General features: G+C 39.9%; 1 protein-coding gene across 1 annotated transcript in view; it reads right to left on the bottom strand.

Annotated features, from left to right (window-relative positions):
* Positions 1–17,347, bottom strand: part of LOC124393917 (leucine-rich repeat transmembrane neuronal protein 4) — a 114,904-nt gene extending 97,557 nt beyond the window's left edge. The window contains exons 1-2 of the mRNA XM_046861974.1: positions 16,547–17,347; positions 10,494–12,055 (exon numbers count right to left, since the gene is read on the bottom strand). Coding sequence (XP_046717930.1) covers positions 10,494–12,055; positions 16,547–16,550 — 1,566 coding nt within the window. The 5' untranslated portion in view covers positions 16,551–17,347. The remainder of the gene's footprint in view (positions 1–10,493; positions 12,056–16,546) is intronic.
* Positions 17,348–20,186: the final 2,839 nt, after the last annotated feature.

Genomic DNA, 20,186 nt, shown 5'->3' on the forward strand with positions numbered 1-20,186 from the left:
ATGCCTACCAAGTGTCCTTTGACCATGTCGACTGCAGCAAGTCAGAATAAAATGCTTTTTGTCATGCTTTCTTCCTCTCCATCAGCAATGCATGTGTTCTGACATTCTACTACTCAGAGGGCTTTTTTATCACCTTGTGGCATACAGCAGCCATCCACTTGGGATCAGAAGAAAGACACTTGGAAAGAAAGAGAGAATAAAACACTTGCAGGTGGAGGAAAGAACAAGAAAATGCGTCTGAGGTGTTGTTTATGAGAAGAAACATGACCAAAAGAATATAGAGAGAGAGAACCAAGAGAAAACAAAAATGGAAGGAGAGGGCGGGGAAAAGATTTAGAGCAGAGATGAAAGTAAAGGTATACAACAAAAGATGAAAAATAAGACAGAGAGGAAGTGTGAGTCGAGGAAGCCGAAAATAAACACCGAGATTAAGAGAATCAAAGAAAGAAGGCAATGTGTAGGGATACAGGGAGGAAGAGAATATAGAGCGAAAGGCACACAATAGAGAGGACACTCATTAAGGGAAGATGAATTCATTACACAAGTCTCTTTATGCCAACTCCTAATAGCAGATCCATGCACCCTCCACTAAACATATAGCAACATAAATCATTTGCCATGTTTAAATGGAGTCGGTTGTCAAATTTAGAAATTTGAGATTTAGCTTCCTTATATGTCTTCATATATTGCATACTAGCTGCATGGTGCTCAGCTCCATGGCTACCCAGGCAAATGCCTTGGCCACAGATTGCTATCCATGGTACTGAAAATGCATCATTAAATAAATACACCTTAGTGAGTTGAAGTGTGTACGAGGTGGTATCAAGACTAGTTTTGTAACAAGTTTTGCACTAAACACCTCTTCGCAGCATCGCCGTGTGTCAAACGTCAAACGTCTCTGTGGCAGATTCGCCCTGTTTCACGCAGGATTTCACGTTTATATATTTGTTCTAACTTGCTATCAGAATAGAAACTTTTTGAAGACCACCTCGTATGTTTACACCTACTTCAATTTCCTAACCAGCATGTTTTTGGGAGCTCGAAGGATACAAGACAATCTAAAGAAAGCTTATTTGGAAAAATTTGGAGAAATTCCCAAACAAGTATCCCAATCTCTAAACTGACGTGTTCCCCTTGGAGCTGTCAGTACTCTCAGGCATAACAATTTACAGCCCCAACAATCCTCCTCAAAAACTCTATTTTTCCTACATAAGCACTAGAAAATGTTTTCCTACTCGGTGTAATTTCTGTTTTGCTCCTCAATGGGAATTCAGAAATACCAAACAGAACAAAATATTTCCAAGTGCAGACATAAAAAAAAAAAATCATTATTCTTCCTGCACCAGAGATGAGAAATGTTCGTGGCATTGATTGCAGGTCTGTTGTAATGTACTTTCATGAGTCTTTCATGAGCGAGTAATAGATTTTTCTCTGACTTTTTCTTTTTTATAATGTGAGAATTTCCCTGAAAAGCTATTAAAAACAGGGACTAAATGGAACAATAGGTCAAACTTGAATTAGCAGAAGATTGGTCTCTTTTCTTTCCTTTTGGTCAGATGAGAAACAAAGGTACTGGGTAAACTTGCCAAAAGGTTTTCAAATAACCTGTACGTGTGAATGTAATTAAGGACCCTTTCACTCAATTTGGAAGAGTCTGCCATGGAAAGCAGCACTTGAAACGCCCACCAGGTCCCAAACCGCACATGTACATGCAATCTGGAGCCCGGGTCTGTATGATCAAACGGGATAAATTAATTTGAAGCTGAGGGCTCTCACCAGAGGTATGCCTTGTGTTCTGTTGAATCGAGTCCAGGTGATTGGCTCCTAAATTGCAGGGAATGCTACAGTTACATAAGCGCCCAAGTGTGCTTAAGTGCATGCCTGTTTTTGCGTGGGCAAAGCTGGCACAACCATTCCATAATGCACTGGTTCAGATTTTTGCAGACCTTCCAAATGGATGCCGAGCGCAAAGGGGTTCTAAAAGGCTTCTTGTTGCTGTTATGAAATGTTTCGAGTCAGCTATCTGATCTAAAAAGTGCACACGGTGGTCTTGCAGGATATACCTGCTAAGCAGAAAGAAAGCTAGAAAATGAAGCTTTTAGTGTATTTCAGCTTGTACTGAGTGGGAAGAAGTGGGCAAATATCTGAAGGTCAGGCTTTGACCAGCTGTGTCCTGTGGGTGGACAGAACAACAAAATATAAAAGGAAGTGATATCACACTTTCTTGGGCTGTCTTGCTTAACCGGTGGCAGTAACTCACTCCAGGGTGGCTGACTGCTCTGCCCTTGTGTTGTTCTCCAGCCACAAGTTTATGATAATCTTAATAAATTATGTGGTGCAGAGACATTAAATTGTGCAATTGCCACTAAATCACATGGAGTGTGCCTCATGGGTAGGACAGTTCCATCTCTCAGCCTTTGAAAATTTGGACAGCATTAATGATAATTTAAAGTGCGCTCGATAATCATGCGCAAAATGTTCGGTGTTGAATATTATGATGTCGTGTCTAAACGAGTAGCATGCTTATCACTTGGTTATACATCATCTTATGTATTTAGGACTAACATTATTTCACATTTTTTTTGCTATATAACAGGCTAAATATGCCTAAGAGTAGGCATGTGATTGGTGTATTGTGAGGCCCCATACTGTGAGTTGGCAAATGATATGTTTATTATCTAGCTCATGAGGTAAAGCAATAACATGCTGCCCAGTCCTTTGTTTTAGGTTGCCTGGAAAATCAAATTAATGAGGCTCCATGGACAAATAGGCATTGGACAATATTTGTTATACAATTTTCACACATTGTATGTAAGGATATGATGCATAACAGTTTCCCGGTATGCTGCTTTAAAAACTACTCCTTCCTACTCCTCCGGAAGTAATAGCAGCGTTGACTTACCTGCGCAGATGCCAATATGTTATGTTTATGCAGTTTTTTCAGTTATGTTAAAATTGCATTAAAAAAAACTCAACTTCAGCACCACCCGCTGTTCTACGCACCCGCTAACACTAATGTCTGGTATCTCGATTAATGGTGTCTGGGCAGGTCTGCTACATGTGTGCCGTCTGTCAGTAACAGGACATGCTAGACACTTACTACTGCGTGTAGAACCGCCATGCTAGCATTCTTTTTTTTTTTTCCTCCAGTCCAATTACATACATGTGAATGGGAAGCATGTATTTATATATACACACACACACACACACACACACACACACACACACACACACACACACACACCTCCTCTGACCTTCAGACCCTTAGAAAGCATACCTGCTCCCTCGTTTTTAGTGCATTTTCCTGTTTCTGTTGTGTATTCACCTTTGTGTCATCTTCAATACAGTTTCTTTTTCCCATTATAGCACATACGGTGGCGGGGACGGGGTAAAGAGCTATTTCAGCTCCAATATTTTCGTAATAAAATACAAGCTGTACAGGGGTACCGTTCTAATGAAATCTTCCTTCACTCACTTTACAAAGACATGGCATGCATATGAAATCCATTTTTCACAGCAAAACACAAAGACCCAGGTGGCATCGCTTCGCGTTCTTCGTTTGTGCTCGAACACTTGACACAGTTTTCAAGCTTACAGAATTATCCTCAGGTGCAAAACGAGTTTTTTCACGGTCAATAAGCATAAGGAAAACGGTCCTTAATCTCCTCCTTGCATTTTCTGCATTTTTTTTTTGTTGCTGACCTGATAACCAGAATGGTGGCACACACATTAATCTTCAACAATTGCTTTCTCCTGTCAAGAGGATTAGTCCATTTTCATTATTTACAGGGCTGAAAGCTAAAAAAAAATGATCAATTTGATGAATAAAAAACGTTCGAGTTCAGCCTAATGGTGATTAATTTCTCAATCAAATGGCTTTTGGTTAAAACGAGGAAAAAAGTTAGAATTTGTTGTTCTTTGTTGTTTTTTGTTTTGTTGTTTGTTTTTCTTTAAAGCAAATGGATCAGTCGAAAATGTGCATGCATTAAGGACCTAAGCCTTTAATGCGAATGTATCATGACTACAATACAGAGCACAACCAAAGAGCCATGCTAGTGCCCTAATTGCTCACAGGCAAGAGGGATGAATATTGAATGCCATCCAAGCCTTTTGAGATTTTGAGCCAGTAAACACACATTAGTGCATGTCAGCATGGGTTCTTCTGTGCTTTTTTATGTGGATGTATGGAATAAATAAATTATCGGTTTTAAAACTTTAATATTAAACCAGCCTTTGAATTAAACAAACTTAATTACAAATAAAAAAAATAAGTCATATTCAATCTAAAAATGAAAAACCATGGCATGGTAGTGCTCTAAGTAGCTTCCTTACAGTTACAGGCTTCCACAACCCTGAGCTTTGGTTACTGTTTGTGTGTCCCTGTGGGTTTTTTCCAGGAATCCTATCCGGGGTGTAATTCCACTTCCCACCTCTTGGTGTTTCTTGAGTGGGCATCGAATATCCTGCAACCCTGACCCAGGACAAAGCACTTAAGATAGATAGATAGAAAGATGGATAAATGAATGAATTGCTTTAACTATACATTTCCACTTGATGACAAGCAAAAATCAAATGACCGAGCTTTCCAAACTTCAGAGTTTTCCATTTTCAGCACTTTTCCTCATATCCATTATTTGACCTGGGCAGATCAACAACTATCTCCCAGTGTTCCTTCACAGTCATGCAGGACATTGAGATTTTACATTAAGATATGTGTGTAACTTTATATTTCTACCCCAAGAACAGAGAACAGGGTCATATGCAATAATAAAAAAAATAATAATAATAATAACAAATAAATAAATAAATAAGTTCAAAAAAATCAAAACAAAGTTCCTGGAAAATTATGCATTTTCTTGGGGCTGTTTAAAAACTTGCCTCTTTTTCTTCTTTGTTAAACATATATAAAATCTCTTGTGGTAGTGATTTTCATTAGAGCAGTGGTGCCTAGTGGGTTTGAACAAATAAAGAACATTTATTGATCCATTCTTATAAAGACTAAATATTAAATGCAAACTGCTATAGTTCATTTTTACAATATTTTTTCTAAACTCTTTCTCCAAGCTATTTTCAGAAGATGTAAATTTCTTTTCCATCCCCAGGAGACTTTTTTTCATTTTTGACAATCCGAGGCAACAGGTGAAACACTGACACATCAAGTTGCAGGCTAATCAGCTATTCATCATGCATAATTCATGTTTCTAACAATTCAAGGTTTGAAAGTGATGTGCCTGAACAGGTGGAGGATCCTGCAGCTGGAGGAAGTGAAGATGTGGACCTGCTTGACAGCAAGGCGACAACCCGGCCCCCTTCATCTATCTGACAAGTGGGCCTCGTTATCCTTTTCCGCTGTTCTTTAAACATGTGTCGAGGCGTCGAGTTGCTGATCAGACCGAATCCGAGCCCGCCCTGTTGCAAGGGCTATTGAATGACAAACACCTGATTACTGGTCCCGACGCAGCTTTGTGAGATTCACGGGGCAATAAATCCTTACCGTGGGCATCGTCAGTTTCATCGATAAAGACATCTTTATTGCTTTGCTTTTCAAATCAGTCCCGCATTGTACTCCGGGAATTACGTTTAACAACGCAGGATGTTCAATTTTCACTGAAGCACCTGCTTTATAGCGAGCTTGTCTCAAGGTTAGGGCAGAGGAAGCTCTCTCTCTCTCTCTCTCTCTCTCTCTCTCTCTCTCTCGTTCTCGCTTTCTTTCGCTCTCCCTAAACACTCTTTATCCGGCGTTTCTTGTCACTCGTGATAAGACGCCGAGGGTAGAAAGGTGTCAGGAGAACGCGCGTTTCCAAGACAAAAGCCGAAAGCAAGCCGAAACGTATGTTTGAATCTGGCTCGTTAGTGTGATGTGAAAAGACCCGCAAGTCAGTTGTGTGAGCAGAATACCGAATCGCAGGAGAGCGAACAGGACTCATCAATCACCGGCTGACTTCGACTCTGCTGCACCACCGAGCAGCCGAACCACATCATGTCCGCCGCAGGAGATGGAGAGAGGATGCGGTAAACAAGTCACACTCGTAGACAGAAAGGAAATGGAAGCACAGAAAATGCCTCTTTGCTATATTATGACCCCCTTTTTGATAAAGCAACTGGCTAATTAGCACTAATGTAAGCAACTAGAAGACTAATTACATGTTTTTGCTATAACTATTTATTTAACAATAATAATACATGAGTGCATTTTAATGAAAATTACACGGTAATGAGCAAAAACAGTATATATATACTGTATATGTTTAGCATTAGTGCATTAAACGCTATACTTTTATTATTTAGAAAGTGACCAATCATTTGTGATTAATATATCTTGTTTGATTTCTCTGTTTCTCAGCACCACTGCTGCTACGTAAACATGACTCATCGCAACGCTACGAAGACCGAGGCGTGTTATGAGAGTCACATAGAATACAGATTAACATGGCAGAGGCAGAGCTGCGTCTTGCTGGAGCCAAAATGAAAATAGGACTGTTTTTGTCTTTTTTATTGCATTTTTTGCACTACAAAGGCCTGTCTGTAAAAAGGACAAGTGCCAATTGATCATCTTGCTGTCTCTTTGAACCAAAGAAATAAAAGTGAAGCATCCGTATCACATTAAATTTAATCATATGTTTTCTATTGTGTCGTGTTTAATCGCAATGAAATCGGATTGCGATGCACTGTAATGGGGGGGAATCAGATCGCATCGCATTAGTAGCTGCTTCATATGTATCTTTAGTGTATCGTATCATTGTTTAAACGCATTGGCTTCACTTATAGAGATGCACATCCCTTCATATATATTATCATGTTATAATAACCTCCAGAAGAGAAGAGATGATGTTCCACTAGATCCTGTAGTGTGCATGTGGGGATTTGTGCTCATTCAGCCACAAGTCAGGAACTGATGTAGGTGAGGTGAGGAGGCCTGGGGTGCAGTCAACATTCACATTCACCCCAAAGGTGTTCAATAAGGTTGAAGTTAGAGCACTATAGCAGAAGATCTTCCACTCCAACCTATGTAAACCATATCTTTAAAGAGCTGGCTTTGTACACAGGGGAATGCTGGAACAGGTTTGGCTCTGCTGGTTCTATTGAAGGAAACATTTCATGCTACATTCTCTTGCACTCTGGTAACAGTTTGAGAAAGAACAATTTATGTCAAGGTGTCTCAATAAGTCTATATAATGAGGTACAAACCTTTGTTTCTGGGTTGATTTAATAGTAAGTTTTGTGCAGTACTATAGTGAAACATCTACTGTATCTATGCCCAGAGCTGAACATGCTGGCAGATTCATCAATGTTTCAGGCAGAAATATCCTGCTAAATGAATCTTCTTCAGACCTCCTGAACCACCAGCATCAAAGTATCAATAATTTATGATGAGGGCGTGCATGACCAAAATGTTTCATCTGACCACAACACATGATGCTTCGGGTGTCCAATTTCCTGAAGTTTCAGATGTTTATTTATTTGTTTGACTGATTCCATAAATAATGGATTTATGGAAAACATTTGCCAGAAGTGCTGAACATTCGTTTTTAGGAAAGGAGCAAAAATATACAACAAGGATGAAGCACTCAAAAGTGTATAGTTGCTGGTATTCAGGCATAAGCCTTTATTATAAATAGATCTTAACAGTGGTTTACATTCATTGGTTAGTGGTATCTGGAGCGCCAAATCACTAAGCAGCTATTAGTGAGGGGCCTTTATAAATGATTCGTTCATTTTGAGCATGAGCAAAGCATAACAAAATCTCTGTAGGTTATATACAGTAACCCAAATTGATTTGTTTACATCTCGACTCTTATAGTCCGAGTCTTTTATCACGTGACTCCCGTAGATGCTATGCAGTGCATTAAACAGGAAACAGAATCGAATCATTCATGAGTCCTCTGGTCCGAGTCGTTCGACCTTTTGTCACGCAACTCTTATCTACGCGATGAAGGTGATTAAAGGAAGGAAATTAACTAAATGACTCAAAAAAAAAAAAAAAAAAAAGATTCATTCAACGAGATTCAAAGAACCAAGTCGCTAAAATGATTCGATCTTCCCATTACTACAATTGAATGTTTGTCATCTTTGTTTGAATCTTATTGTGGAAATTTGTCATGTCATTATTATTTTATTTTTTTATTTGAAGTCTATGTTAATTTTTTTTGTGTTGGTTCCAGTTAAAAAATTTCTTTTTTTTTTTTTTCAATTTTGCCAGTTTGGTTCACTCATTATGTAGATTACACCTTTTATTTCTAGTTATTTTTACGTGAATGTTGCCAATACTGCAAATCCGTCAAGCACTGTAAGTAAGCCGATCCCTAGGACATACCTTAAACAGGATTTGTTGTATTTTATGAAAGCATGGTTTAAATCATCCTGTGGTTAAAAGTTAACAAGATAACCCAATGGAACCTCACGCCTCCTGCAACTCGCTCGCGTAGCTAACTCGCTCGATAAATGCCCTGAGGATACTCCAAGATGAAATGCAAATAAAATGTGGAAGTCTGCTATGATGAATGTCTAGATGAATCAGTCACAATGCAAAAGAGCCTAATCTGTGGGAGTCTTCCACACACTGCTGCGCCTTTTGAAAAGAAAAACGTTTTTTTTTTGACTGAAGCAAACAGGAGTTTGTCTGGAAGCCATTCTATATGCCCGTGAGCTCTCTGTGGCCTTGACCATCTTCCCCTTTTTCTGTCAGTCCGTTTCCCTTACCTGTTTACCCATCTTGTATCGTGTCTTTCCATCTATCATGTTCTCCCCTGCACTGTTTAGGTTCAAGACCGATTCGTGCGTCCAAGTGTTTCTGTCGTGGCATTGCCAGACGGATTGGCTACGACTGATGCGAACATTCCTGCAAGGAGCTGACAGGTTTCCAAGAGGGAAGGAGGAATCGCTGCTAGTGCAGCTGAACACAAAAATATCATCACCATCACCATAAATATATATATATATATACATATATATATATATATATATATATATACACACACACACACACACACACACACACACACACAAAAATAATGCTTATTAAATAAATGAGGAGAAAAAAGAATAAGGTTCGGATTTGAAACTGAAAATAGATTTAAAAAAAAGCAATAGGTAAAAAAGCTGCCGGAAACGAGAGGGCTGGATGATCTTGTTACAGATTCATCAGCAGGTTCATGTTGCTTGAGGAAGCTTGTTAGAGTAGAAAGAGAAAAGACAGGAAAGTGCTGTCCTTTCTGGTAACACAATCACAACACTGGCAATCTAAACCCCTTATTAAAATCACATCAAAAGGGGGCAAGAAGACACGGCGTTCGCCGAAGCACATACAAAATCAGGGTTTGTTGTTATGAGAGTGTTTGATGTCCATGTGCATGATAAGTTATAGAGGGTCTGATGATACCTGAATTATTGATTTTGGTAATTACGCTTGCGTTTTTTCAGCTGTCTCAGCAGATTGTCCTCTTCCCAAATAAACCATCCCGAAAAAAGAAATCATCCTGCAGACTTTAAATCAAAGTTTTTTCTGCGAGTCAATTTATATAATAAAAGATCCTCCAACAATAAAGCAGTGATTTTGGAAAAGATTTTAACTCCAATCGATCAGCAATTTTCTGCCAGCTAGCATAGCATATTGCACTGAAGTTAAGACAAGTACATTTGTAGCTATTCTGTTACTCAGGGCCATTGTTTGCAGGCATCTCATTGGTGGATTTCAGTTGAAAAAAAAAAGAAAACATCATATTTCACACCAAATTGCTAGTGAGGCAAGCGATGAAAGAAAACTAGCTTCATTAGATTCATTGTCTTCAGTTTTGCCAAGTCGTCCGGTTAAAGTAGATTTTCGGGGTTTTTGTAAGAAAAATGAGAACCAGTAGGAAACATTTGCGCCACTTCGCCATCCGAATGCAATCTAATGCATCAAATTATCTATTTTCTATTACCCGTAGTGCTTCTCCCCTATTTACCACACTGCAGACATTGTATTTGTGCTAAGAAATGAAATGTAATCGATACAAAATCTTTTAACCCACAACATTAAAAATACAAACAAAAAAAAAAACTTTGTTTAAAAAGTACATTTGTGCAGGTAAACAGTGTCTGTGATCATATGTGCTGATGTGACAGCAGATATTTATTGCAAATACAGCAGTGGTTTTTTTTGTTGTTTTTTTTTTTCCCAAAACGACTCTGAACACATACAACATATCACATTCTTTAGCATACTGAAATCAAAATGCACACATTTGCCAGAAATCAATGAAAACAAACAACAACTAAAAAAAAAAAAAAAACAGTCCGAGCCAAATAGCCTTTAAAGTATTTGACATCCCACTCTTATAAATATTTCTAGCCGCCAACATGGAATCGACAAAATGACAAAACCAAAATCACGGCACCATTTTTCTAAAAGCAATTTACACCGAGCTGTTTTTTTTTTTTTTTTCTTTTCCTTTCAATGCCAAACAGGGAAAAGGTTTTGGTTACAGAAGTTAACAAGAAGTGTAGAGTCATACCTCGCATTCTCTGGAACCGGATATGGAGTATGTGCATGGCCCTGTTCCATTGACCAGAACATCGGTGGCCTCAGAGCCTGAAGGTTTGTAGTCCACATAGTACTCCTGTAAAGGGGTGCTGAGCGTACGTTCAGTCTCCCGTGACTTTTTCCGGCGTTTGCGGGCAGCTGAAGAGTTTTCCTGCAGCTGCTTGACGCTGCTCGGGTAGCGCTTCCACGACACATAAATCACTAGGAGAATCATTGCGACGGATAAAAAGAGTGCGACGCTCCCTGCCACTATCTTGTGGAAGGACACGGGCTCAAAATCTTGATCAGGTTGAGAGACATCAGATTGGGGTGGTCTTGAAGGTGTGGGATGTTGCAAGGAGGTGCCCTGGCCCCTTCTGCTGCCTCCAGAATGAAGCGTGGGTGCAAAGGGAAGAGCTGCGTTCAGAGCGGGGGCACCCGAAAGGGTAGTTGTAGAACTTGCAAACGAGGGAGTAACATGAGTGACCTTGCACACACCACTTGCCTCGACAGCATCCAAGACTTTCTCACCTTGAGACTCTTTGGGCGAGGCGCAAATCATGGGAGTCTCCTTGTTCCCTTGAAAATTTTTCAGCCAAGCTACCAGAGGACAGACCGCTGGTCCACAGTCCCACATGTTGCCAGCAAGGCTGATCATGCTCAGGGATATCCAAGCTGACACAACTTCCTGAGAGATGTTAACCAGCTTGTTGGAATCCACATTAAGTGTCTGTAAGTTTGGCATGCATTTGTAGACCTCTGGCTCCAGCTCCTGTAGGTCATTCCCTGAAAGGTCCAACTTCTGGAGAGAACTCCAGGTCCATGTAAGTCCCTCACTCATGGTCCGGATGCGATTCCACTGCAGGTAAAGAGCGCGCAGGTTATAAAGCCGGGGAAAGTTGGAAAAGTTGATTTTCGAGAACTGATTATGCTCCAGATGGAGTTCTGTCAGCTTCACGAGCCCAGACATCGCATTACGTGTGATACTGCGCAGCCGGTTATATCCAAGGTCGAGGAATTCAAGATTGCGGCAATCCTGAAACAGGCGAGATGGTAGGTTCTTCAAAGAGTTGGAGCGCATGTGCAAACTGATGAGTTTGCGCAGTCCTTGGAACTGACCTGGCTGCAGGGCCTGCAGTTTGTTGTACGATAGGTCAAGGTTCCTTAGATTTGGTACCAGGTGGAATGTGGTATTATGCAAGTGCATGATCTTGTTGGAGCTCAGGATTAGCTCTTTGAGCCTCCGTATTCCTTGAAAAGCACGAGCGTCCACGGTCGCGATGTAGTTGTGGTCAAGATAGAGCCAAATGAGCTGGTTGAGGCCAACAAACTGGCCAGCACGCAAGCTTGCCAAGCTGTTGTAGCGCAGAGACAAACCCTGACAGCCACCAGACAGGTTTTTTGGCACGTCGCGGAATGCACTGGACTCGCAGTAAACAATCTTGCCATCGCAGCGGCAGCTCCGTGGGCACGGCCGCTCACCATTCGAAAAACTTGCAGAGAGCCATGCCTGCACCAGCAGCACCACAAACCATCGCCGTCGCATGGCAGAGCCTGAAAGAAAGCAGATGTAAAAAAAGAAAAAAGAAAGTTAGGCCTTTATTTTTTTTTCTAAGGGGTCACTGTTAATGTTCCATCTTAGAACCAACATATTCCATCATTGGACACACAGGATTTAATTAACAATGCTGAGCACCTGAATTAGTTCTGTCACAGCTTATTTTTTCACATCTAATAATAGCAAACACTTTATGAGAACCAACCATTTATACAACACAACTGGATCCACTGCAGTATGAAAGGAACAGGGATTTTAAGAGATGCCCGAGCCACTCTATTAGACCAAAATTACTACTTAAATGAGTGGCAGCCAACCAAATCAGTTACGCTTCCCTGGACCTGCTGCTGCCATGCTTTCAGCCTTTGTGCAATTGAATTTCTATCATGCACAGGTGAGACATTTATATCCTGTTTTCAAATATGATCAACTGTGGTATAAAACTGATTTAATAACGCTTTATAAGCTTAAATTCATAAGCAGCAAACTATTTTTTTTTCTTGTTCTCAGCGTTAATTGTATTGCTTTTCTATTATTAGATAGTAGATCTCTATCCAGTTTCCAGAATCATGAATCGGTCTGAGGGCTTCTCTCGGACCTTTTAAATTGAATTAAGCTCAAACATTAATCCATGGCCTCAGCTGTTATCGGTTTATTATATCAATTAATTTATAATGCACATAGAAGAAAATGGATGGGATGGACGTATCGGCACATTCTGGTGACACTGCTCTTCATTATGCAATTAGCCTGGTACTGGGGTGTGTGTCTAGTAAAAAATCTGATTATTCCCAGACGTAATGTCTAGAGTGACTGATAGAGAAAATACTCTTATACAGGTCTACATAGAGAATAGCTGTACTGCCCCCCTATGACACAGGAACAGTAATCAATAAAATCGGATCGATGGTTAATCGAACTCAAATCAGTTCATACAGAAGGATGCAAGAATATTGCATAGTCAACCAGTGATCTGATCTGATCTGATATTTCAACCAGTATCTTTGGTCTAATATAAATCTGAAATAAACATAAACTCAAATGTATTTATTTATTTAGATTTTTTTTTCAGCACAGCATAATGTTGGAATTCTGGCTCGGACTCATCCATAACTACAGCAATGCAGTGCATCATTTGGTCTCGGCTAAAGAAAAGCGCAAAATTCTACTTTTCATGTTGCTTGTTTGCAATAATAACTAATGAACTGAAACCACAAGTCCTACATGCTGGATATTAATGTTGGGAAAATGTGAACGTTCACCTGCCCTATTGTCTTGCATCCTAGACAGGAACCAAGAAAAATTATAAATAAAAATAGATAGATAGATAGATAGATAGATAGATAGATAGATAGATAGATAGATAGATAGAGAGAGAGAGAGAGAGAGAGAGAGAGAGAGAGAGAGAGACCAATCAGGCCACATCAGGTGATTATGACCACTGAAATTTTTCCTATCTAATAATCACTAAAATTAATAACACTGATGATCATCATGGTACCTGTTTGTGGGTGGATTTATTTATTAGGCAGCAAATAAATTTTTTGTCCTCAATGTTGATGTTAGAAGCAAAAAAAATGGGCAAGTATAAGGATTTGAGCGAGTTTGACAAATTGTAATGTCTAGACGTCTGGGTCAGAGCATTTCCAAATCTGCAGCTCTTGTGGGATGTTCCTGGTCTGCAGTGGTCAGAATCTATCAAAAGTGGTCCAAGGAAGGAACAGTGGTGAACCGGCGACAGGGTCGTGAGCGGTCGAGGCTCATTGATGCTATAAATGATTGATGGATCAGGACGGTTTTGGCAGGAAAAGAAGACCAACACTATATTAGGCAGGTGGTCATAATGTTATGCCTGAACAGTGTGTTTATGTAATAAACAGTATATACACATACACACCATATAAATAATGCATTTGCCTGTTAATTTCATTCTGCAGTTACGTAATCATAATAGTAACTTTAATTGGGGGTCATAAAAGTCCTTCCATTTCCATTTAATGAATATACATTAGGCATCTGTCAGTTTTATATTAATAATGAAACATTCATACACTCAGTAAGCACTTTATAAGGAACGCTTTACAACTTTACAAACACTGGTTAGCGCCTTCTAGTGCTTTCAAACAAACTCATTTCACTGTGCCATGGATTTCACAAGATGTTTGAAGCATTCCTATGAGATTTTGCGCCATGCTGACATGATTGCATCACGCGATTCCTGCGGATTTTTCAGGTGCACCTCCATGCTGTGAATCTCATGTTTTCTTTTCCAGTTGGATTCAGATTCTTTGACTGAAAGGCCACTGAACAACCCTGTTTGGTTTGCTTTGAGCCATGGTGCATTATCATGCTAGAATAAACCATTAGAAGATGGAAAACTGTGGCTATGAATGGATACACATGATCAGGCTCATAGACTGCTGGATTTAAGCCATGACTGATTTATATTTATGGACACCAAGAATTCTAAGAAAATATTCCCCATACGATCACACCACCTTCACCAGTCTGAAATGCTGACACAAGGATGGGTGGGTCCATGAAATCATGTTAATTGTGTAAAACTTTGATCCTAACATCTGTGCACCTGGTAGACATCAAGATTCATTAGTTAAGGCTACAGTCTTCAACTGTACAGTTATGATGAGTGTCACCTACTGCAGTCTCTGTTTTCTGTTCTTGGCTAGAAGTCAAACCAGACATAGTCAGTTTCCTGGTGTAGCTCATCCATATAAGGTTTGCCATGTTCTGAAATGCTTTTCTGCTCACCACAATTGTTCAGGGTGGTTATCTGATCTTCTGCGGCCTTTCTGTCAGCTGCAACCAGCCTGCCCATTTTCCATTGATCTCTCTCTCATCAACAGGGTGTTTTAGTCTGCAGAACTGCCACTCACTGGATTTTTTTTTCTGAGTACACTCTAGAAAACGTTCGGTGTGAAAACCCAGGGAGATCAGCAGACATGGAAAAATACCCAAATCTGGAACTCCATTCTAATGACTAATGTGAACATTTCCCTGAAGTTGATCCTCCACATCTGCCTGATTTTCTGCACTGCATCGCTGCCAAGTGATTGGCTGATTTGATAATTGCCAAATGCCCTAAATTGTATGAGTGTAACAGGTTCGCCACTTATGGAGCACTTCGTTAGGAACACCTGTACACCAAGTCATTCGTGCAGACACCCTCATCTAGAGCAACGTACAATCATCTCATTTATGAAACGGAGCAGTTGAGGGTCCTCAAGGGCCCTGCAGTAGCAGCATGGCAGTGTTAAGTCATAACCTTGAGATCAGAGAACATCAACTGAGCTACAACTTCTCTACTGGCATGCTATGGTTTAGTAATAACACAATAAAACCGTAAAAAACAAGAACAAAAAAATTAATGTGCAGAAACAGAGGAACGCTTCAGTATGAAAGATGCATTTAAAACACAACCCTTTTGTGGTCGTCATGGTCAGTTATGGGACCGACTATCGGGATAATACATTAAATAGATATAAAAATGTTCAAAAAGGGGCATCAGCAAGCTTTTCAACCCCAACGACACGTAGCTGCATCTTGTTGCACATGTTGCACAATAAGCTTCTCAGTGTTCCTGCCTCGCACGAGCACACAACCCTGATTTCCACGCAACACGTTCCTACATAAAGCTACGTGCACATACACTGAACGCGCTTTTTTCATGGGAATAAAAATACAGTTTGCCAAGACGCAGAGTTCAAGAAGACGAATAATCATAATAATATTAATAATTAAAAAAAAAACAGGGTTTAAGACGAAGATGATGAATGTATAACGAAGTGCCTCACATGGGGGAGGGTTGGGGGGTAGAAAAATGTTGCGTTGAATGCTCTTAACGCCTTCGTCACACTCTCAGACACTCATCCACCCACACAGGCGCACACGCGAGCGCGCACAGGCGCACGCTGCGCGTACACCACAGTCTGTAATGCACAGCGAGCGCGCGCGCGCGCGCACACACACAATACACCTACACTCACTGAGTATCAAATTAAAGAAAAACCCCAATTTCGCGCGACTGACGCAGAATAAACAAAATGACACTCGGTAACGTGTTGATCTCTCCTCGTCTTGATAGGTTTTTTTTTTTTTCCTTAAGCGAAATAAGACGTCGCAGTCGTTCCATCACGAGCGCTCGCGCTCCGTCAGGTTGTCCCGCTTCCATCCTTGCAAGAGCTGCACTGAAGCTCCATAGAAATGAAATGAAAAATGCATCTAAGCAAACACACTAAAAAACCGTTTTGTTTTCAGATATTTTGGGCTTTTGCAAGGTGAAGCCTCTAAAACTATCTAAAAGGAACGAGGCCACATAACGGTGCAAAACCGATAGGCATCATGAGCAGCGCGTGGTGCTTGACTGACACGGGGGGGGGTAAAAATCAAGGGAAAACAGCGCAAAGCGCATGCAACTCACACTGATTTGCTTTCCAAAAAAAAAAAGAAGAAGAAGAAGCAAAACTTACTCATCAGTGTGGACAGTCAGTAGGGTTGTTTTTTTTTTTTTCACGCGCGTCTCGCGTCCCGATTCCTCCGCATGGCACGCGTCTCCCCGAGCCCGCAAATCGGAGCCGACGCGCGCAGCACACGCCGCCACCGCCGGTCCCGCGACGCAATCAGAGCTCCGCCGCAGCGCTCGCGCGTCGTCGATGCCCGGTGTCCGCGTGTGTCGGTTCCTCCGTCGTGACCATGCAGCATGTCGTAGAACCGGCTCCGACGGAAACGTCACATCAAATACCCCGAGTTTCCGTTAAGGGTTCCGAGAGAAAAAACGCACCAGAAAAAAAAAAAATATGTCAAAAAATACGCCATTTATCCGAAGACGCATTAAAAACAACACACACACATCCAAGTCTTAGTATATTTTTCTTTTCCTTCAAACGATATCCGGAATCATACAAATAAATCAAAACTTTAAGCTAAATTCCAAAAGGTTCCGGCGTCCATCCCCGCGCGAGCGTCGTGCCACATTGCGCAAGCCACGCACCACAGCGGCTCCACCGGCAGCGCGAGCGACACGGGCGATTTTTTTAATTAATTACAAGAATATTCTTTTTTTTTTTTTTTTTTTAATCACCCAAAAAAAATCCCAGGAAAGATTTCTATTAGGATTTATGATCCACCCGAGGAAATAATAATTATAATAATAAAAAAAAAACAACGACTTTGAAAGGATTTCCTCCTCCGCGCGACTGCTCCTCGTCTTCTCCCCGCGCGCGGTGAACGGGCAGAAATGCAGATGCGGCTCCGGGAACTTTGTCAGACAGAATCGGAATGCCCTCTTCTGGCCAAGCGTTAGGGACGTGATATAGAGGAGGCTACACTGGAAGCAACTGGCAATTTCAGAAGCCGTAAAAGAACCATTTGTTTCCAAGAGGGTGATTTTTTTTCAGAAAAGATTTTCAGATCTGATCCTGGGGTGCATTCCCAGAAAACAAGGCTACTGTTTCTAAGATCTTGAAGTGCAATAAGAATCAAGAGTACATCTTAAGTACTTTGAGTACGTATTTGTTACCCAGAAATCCCTTTGTATATATCCATCCATTCATCCATCCATCCATCCATCCATCCATTGGATCTGCAGAACCCAATTCTGGGAAAACTGGATATGCTGCAGGGTACAACACACTTTAGATAAGATGCCCAACCAACACAAGACACCATTGACACACAATAATGTACCTTCTGATATCTAGAACCACCAATCGATGTAGTAGCTGTTTTTTTGGCATTGGGCGGAACTGGCAAACCCAGAAAGAAAGAAAGAAAAAAAAAACATGCATAGACCGGAAGAACACAAAACTCAATATAGATAGTAACCTGATTTTAGTGAACACTATGCTGCCTGTTGTTCTTCCATGCCAAGGGTACCTATTTATTTCAAAATACTTCATGTAAATACAAAAGCATCAACTCCTTGTTCGTGAGAACTTCTCAGGATGGAGCTTTCACTGGAGACTCTTCATATAAATTCCAATTATAGAAATATACATAAAGAAGCTAGTGCTCTGTTCCTTACTTTTCTTTGGATCCACCGGTTCATCCCAAGATCCTACCTCTGGATGGGGTGCTCTTCAGTTGGAGATGGCTAAGGCTGGTTCCACACCAACAACCCAAAGATTCATGATGTTTCTGAGCAACTGGGCAATTAATATCAACAGTCTGCTACAGTGGTTTAGGACTGCAATCTGCATGAACACTTTTGCATTTCAGGACCCACCGCTGAACAGCGCTCCTGAACAATGATGGAATAAACGAACATTCGGTTTCGAGGATGAGAATGGATTCCATTTTGAGTCTGGTTCCTCTCAAAGTTTCTCTCATGAAGTCTCAGGGAGGTTTTGTAAGGATAAACATATAGACACAAGACGTTTAGATTTAAACTTTGTGTGAATTGAAATATGTATGTTTGCATTTAAGTTCATACGGAAATCTTATTTAAATGTTATCTAACCCTTACTCCTAACCTTAAAAGCACTTAAAACTTTCCTTTTCAGTATAGCTTTTGTGATCTTTATTTTTTTTCTGATGTATTCTGTGATGTTTATTTATTTATTTTATTTGTATTAGTATTATTATTACTGTTATTTATTATTACAGTTTTTTTACATTTCTAATTTTATTGCTTCTTCTATGCTTGGAAAGCGCTTTAAGATGTAACTTACAGGCACTTTATAAAATAAAGTATAATAATAATATAATAAGGATTATTATTATTATTATTATTATTATTATTATTATTATTATTATTATTATTATTATTATTATTATACCCCAACCCCACTCACTAACACTACCCCCCTAACACTAACGCAAACTCTTAACCTAACCCCAACCCATAGCCGCAACCCTAATCCCTGGCACTAACGCCTAATACTAACCGTAATCCACAATGTCCAATTATAATTACGAATGATCACCAACTGCAGATTAGAATTTGATACTGAAACAGACAGAAACCAAATGTTCCAACACGCTTACATTTGCAGCACATTTGCAGCTTCACTCACTTGAATGCAGTGAATGTGAATGGAGTCGCTCTTGTTTGCATATTGTTTTGCTGCTTAAGAGGAAAGTTCGGGTAAACCTTGACCTGTTAACTCCTTGTAATAAATACATTTTATTTAATCCTTTTAAGAAATAAAAAACATTTAAAGAAATTAAATGTTCAGAGAGAAAATGTAGGGGTATAGGGGGTTCTGATTTTATTTTATATTTATATTATATATATATATATATATATATATATATATATATATATATATATATATATATATATATATATATATATATATATATATATATATACACATACACACACACAAACATACATACACTGTATATAGATATAGATAGTATATAGTAGGTTTACATAATATGTATATAATAGCTTTGTCAGCCAGGCATGTTGCTGAATTTTGCTCTCACTTATTAGATCGTGACATTACATCCTGCTGACCATATTTCTGGTAGTAGATGGAGTGTTTCTGCATGCATGGGTTGTAATGCGACCATGCCTTTACAAGTGAGGCGAAGCATTAAGGTTCTAGCTCAAGGGCCATTTTTTGTGCATTGGAAGAGTTTATAAAAAAAAGAAAAAACAAGCAAAAAAAAGTAAAAGAGTCAGTCCACATACTGAGTACTTGTTGAGAATATTAACACTGCCTTTACATTTTGCCAAGCCTCAGCACATTTTCTAAAAAAAAAAAAAAAAAACGAAGGCCGACATCTCTCGCTCCTGTATGAAAACACGACTCCCCTCCTCCCACACTTATACACCAACAAGCTTCCAATTTGGCTGATTGGTCGAGCTTTGGCAAGAGATCAGGCTGCTGACAGTGGTGAAACTCTTAATGCGACGGTAAGATCGGAGACTGGCACTGCCCTCCTCTGGTGGGTTGCTTTTGGAAATAATGTTCTCCCACTCAAACCAGTCACAAGACTGATTAAGGGCAATAAAGTCTCTTAACAGGATTGGGGATGGTAAAAAAGAAGTTGAAGAAGAAATGTCGCAATGCTTTATTATGTAACAGGAAAACCCAAGAACTATTCAAGAAATGTTTTTATCAAATTCCATTCTACAAAATATTATTTTATTTCTGTGGT

Source organism: Silurus meridionalis, chromosome 11, assembly GCF_014805685.1.
Source record: "Silurus meridionalis isolate SWU-2019-XX chromosome 11, ASM1480568v1, whole genome shotgun sequence".
In the NCBI taxonomy this organism is placed as follows: Eukaryota; Metazoa; Chordata; class Actinopteri; order Siluriformes; family Siluridae; genus Silurus; species Silurus meridionalis.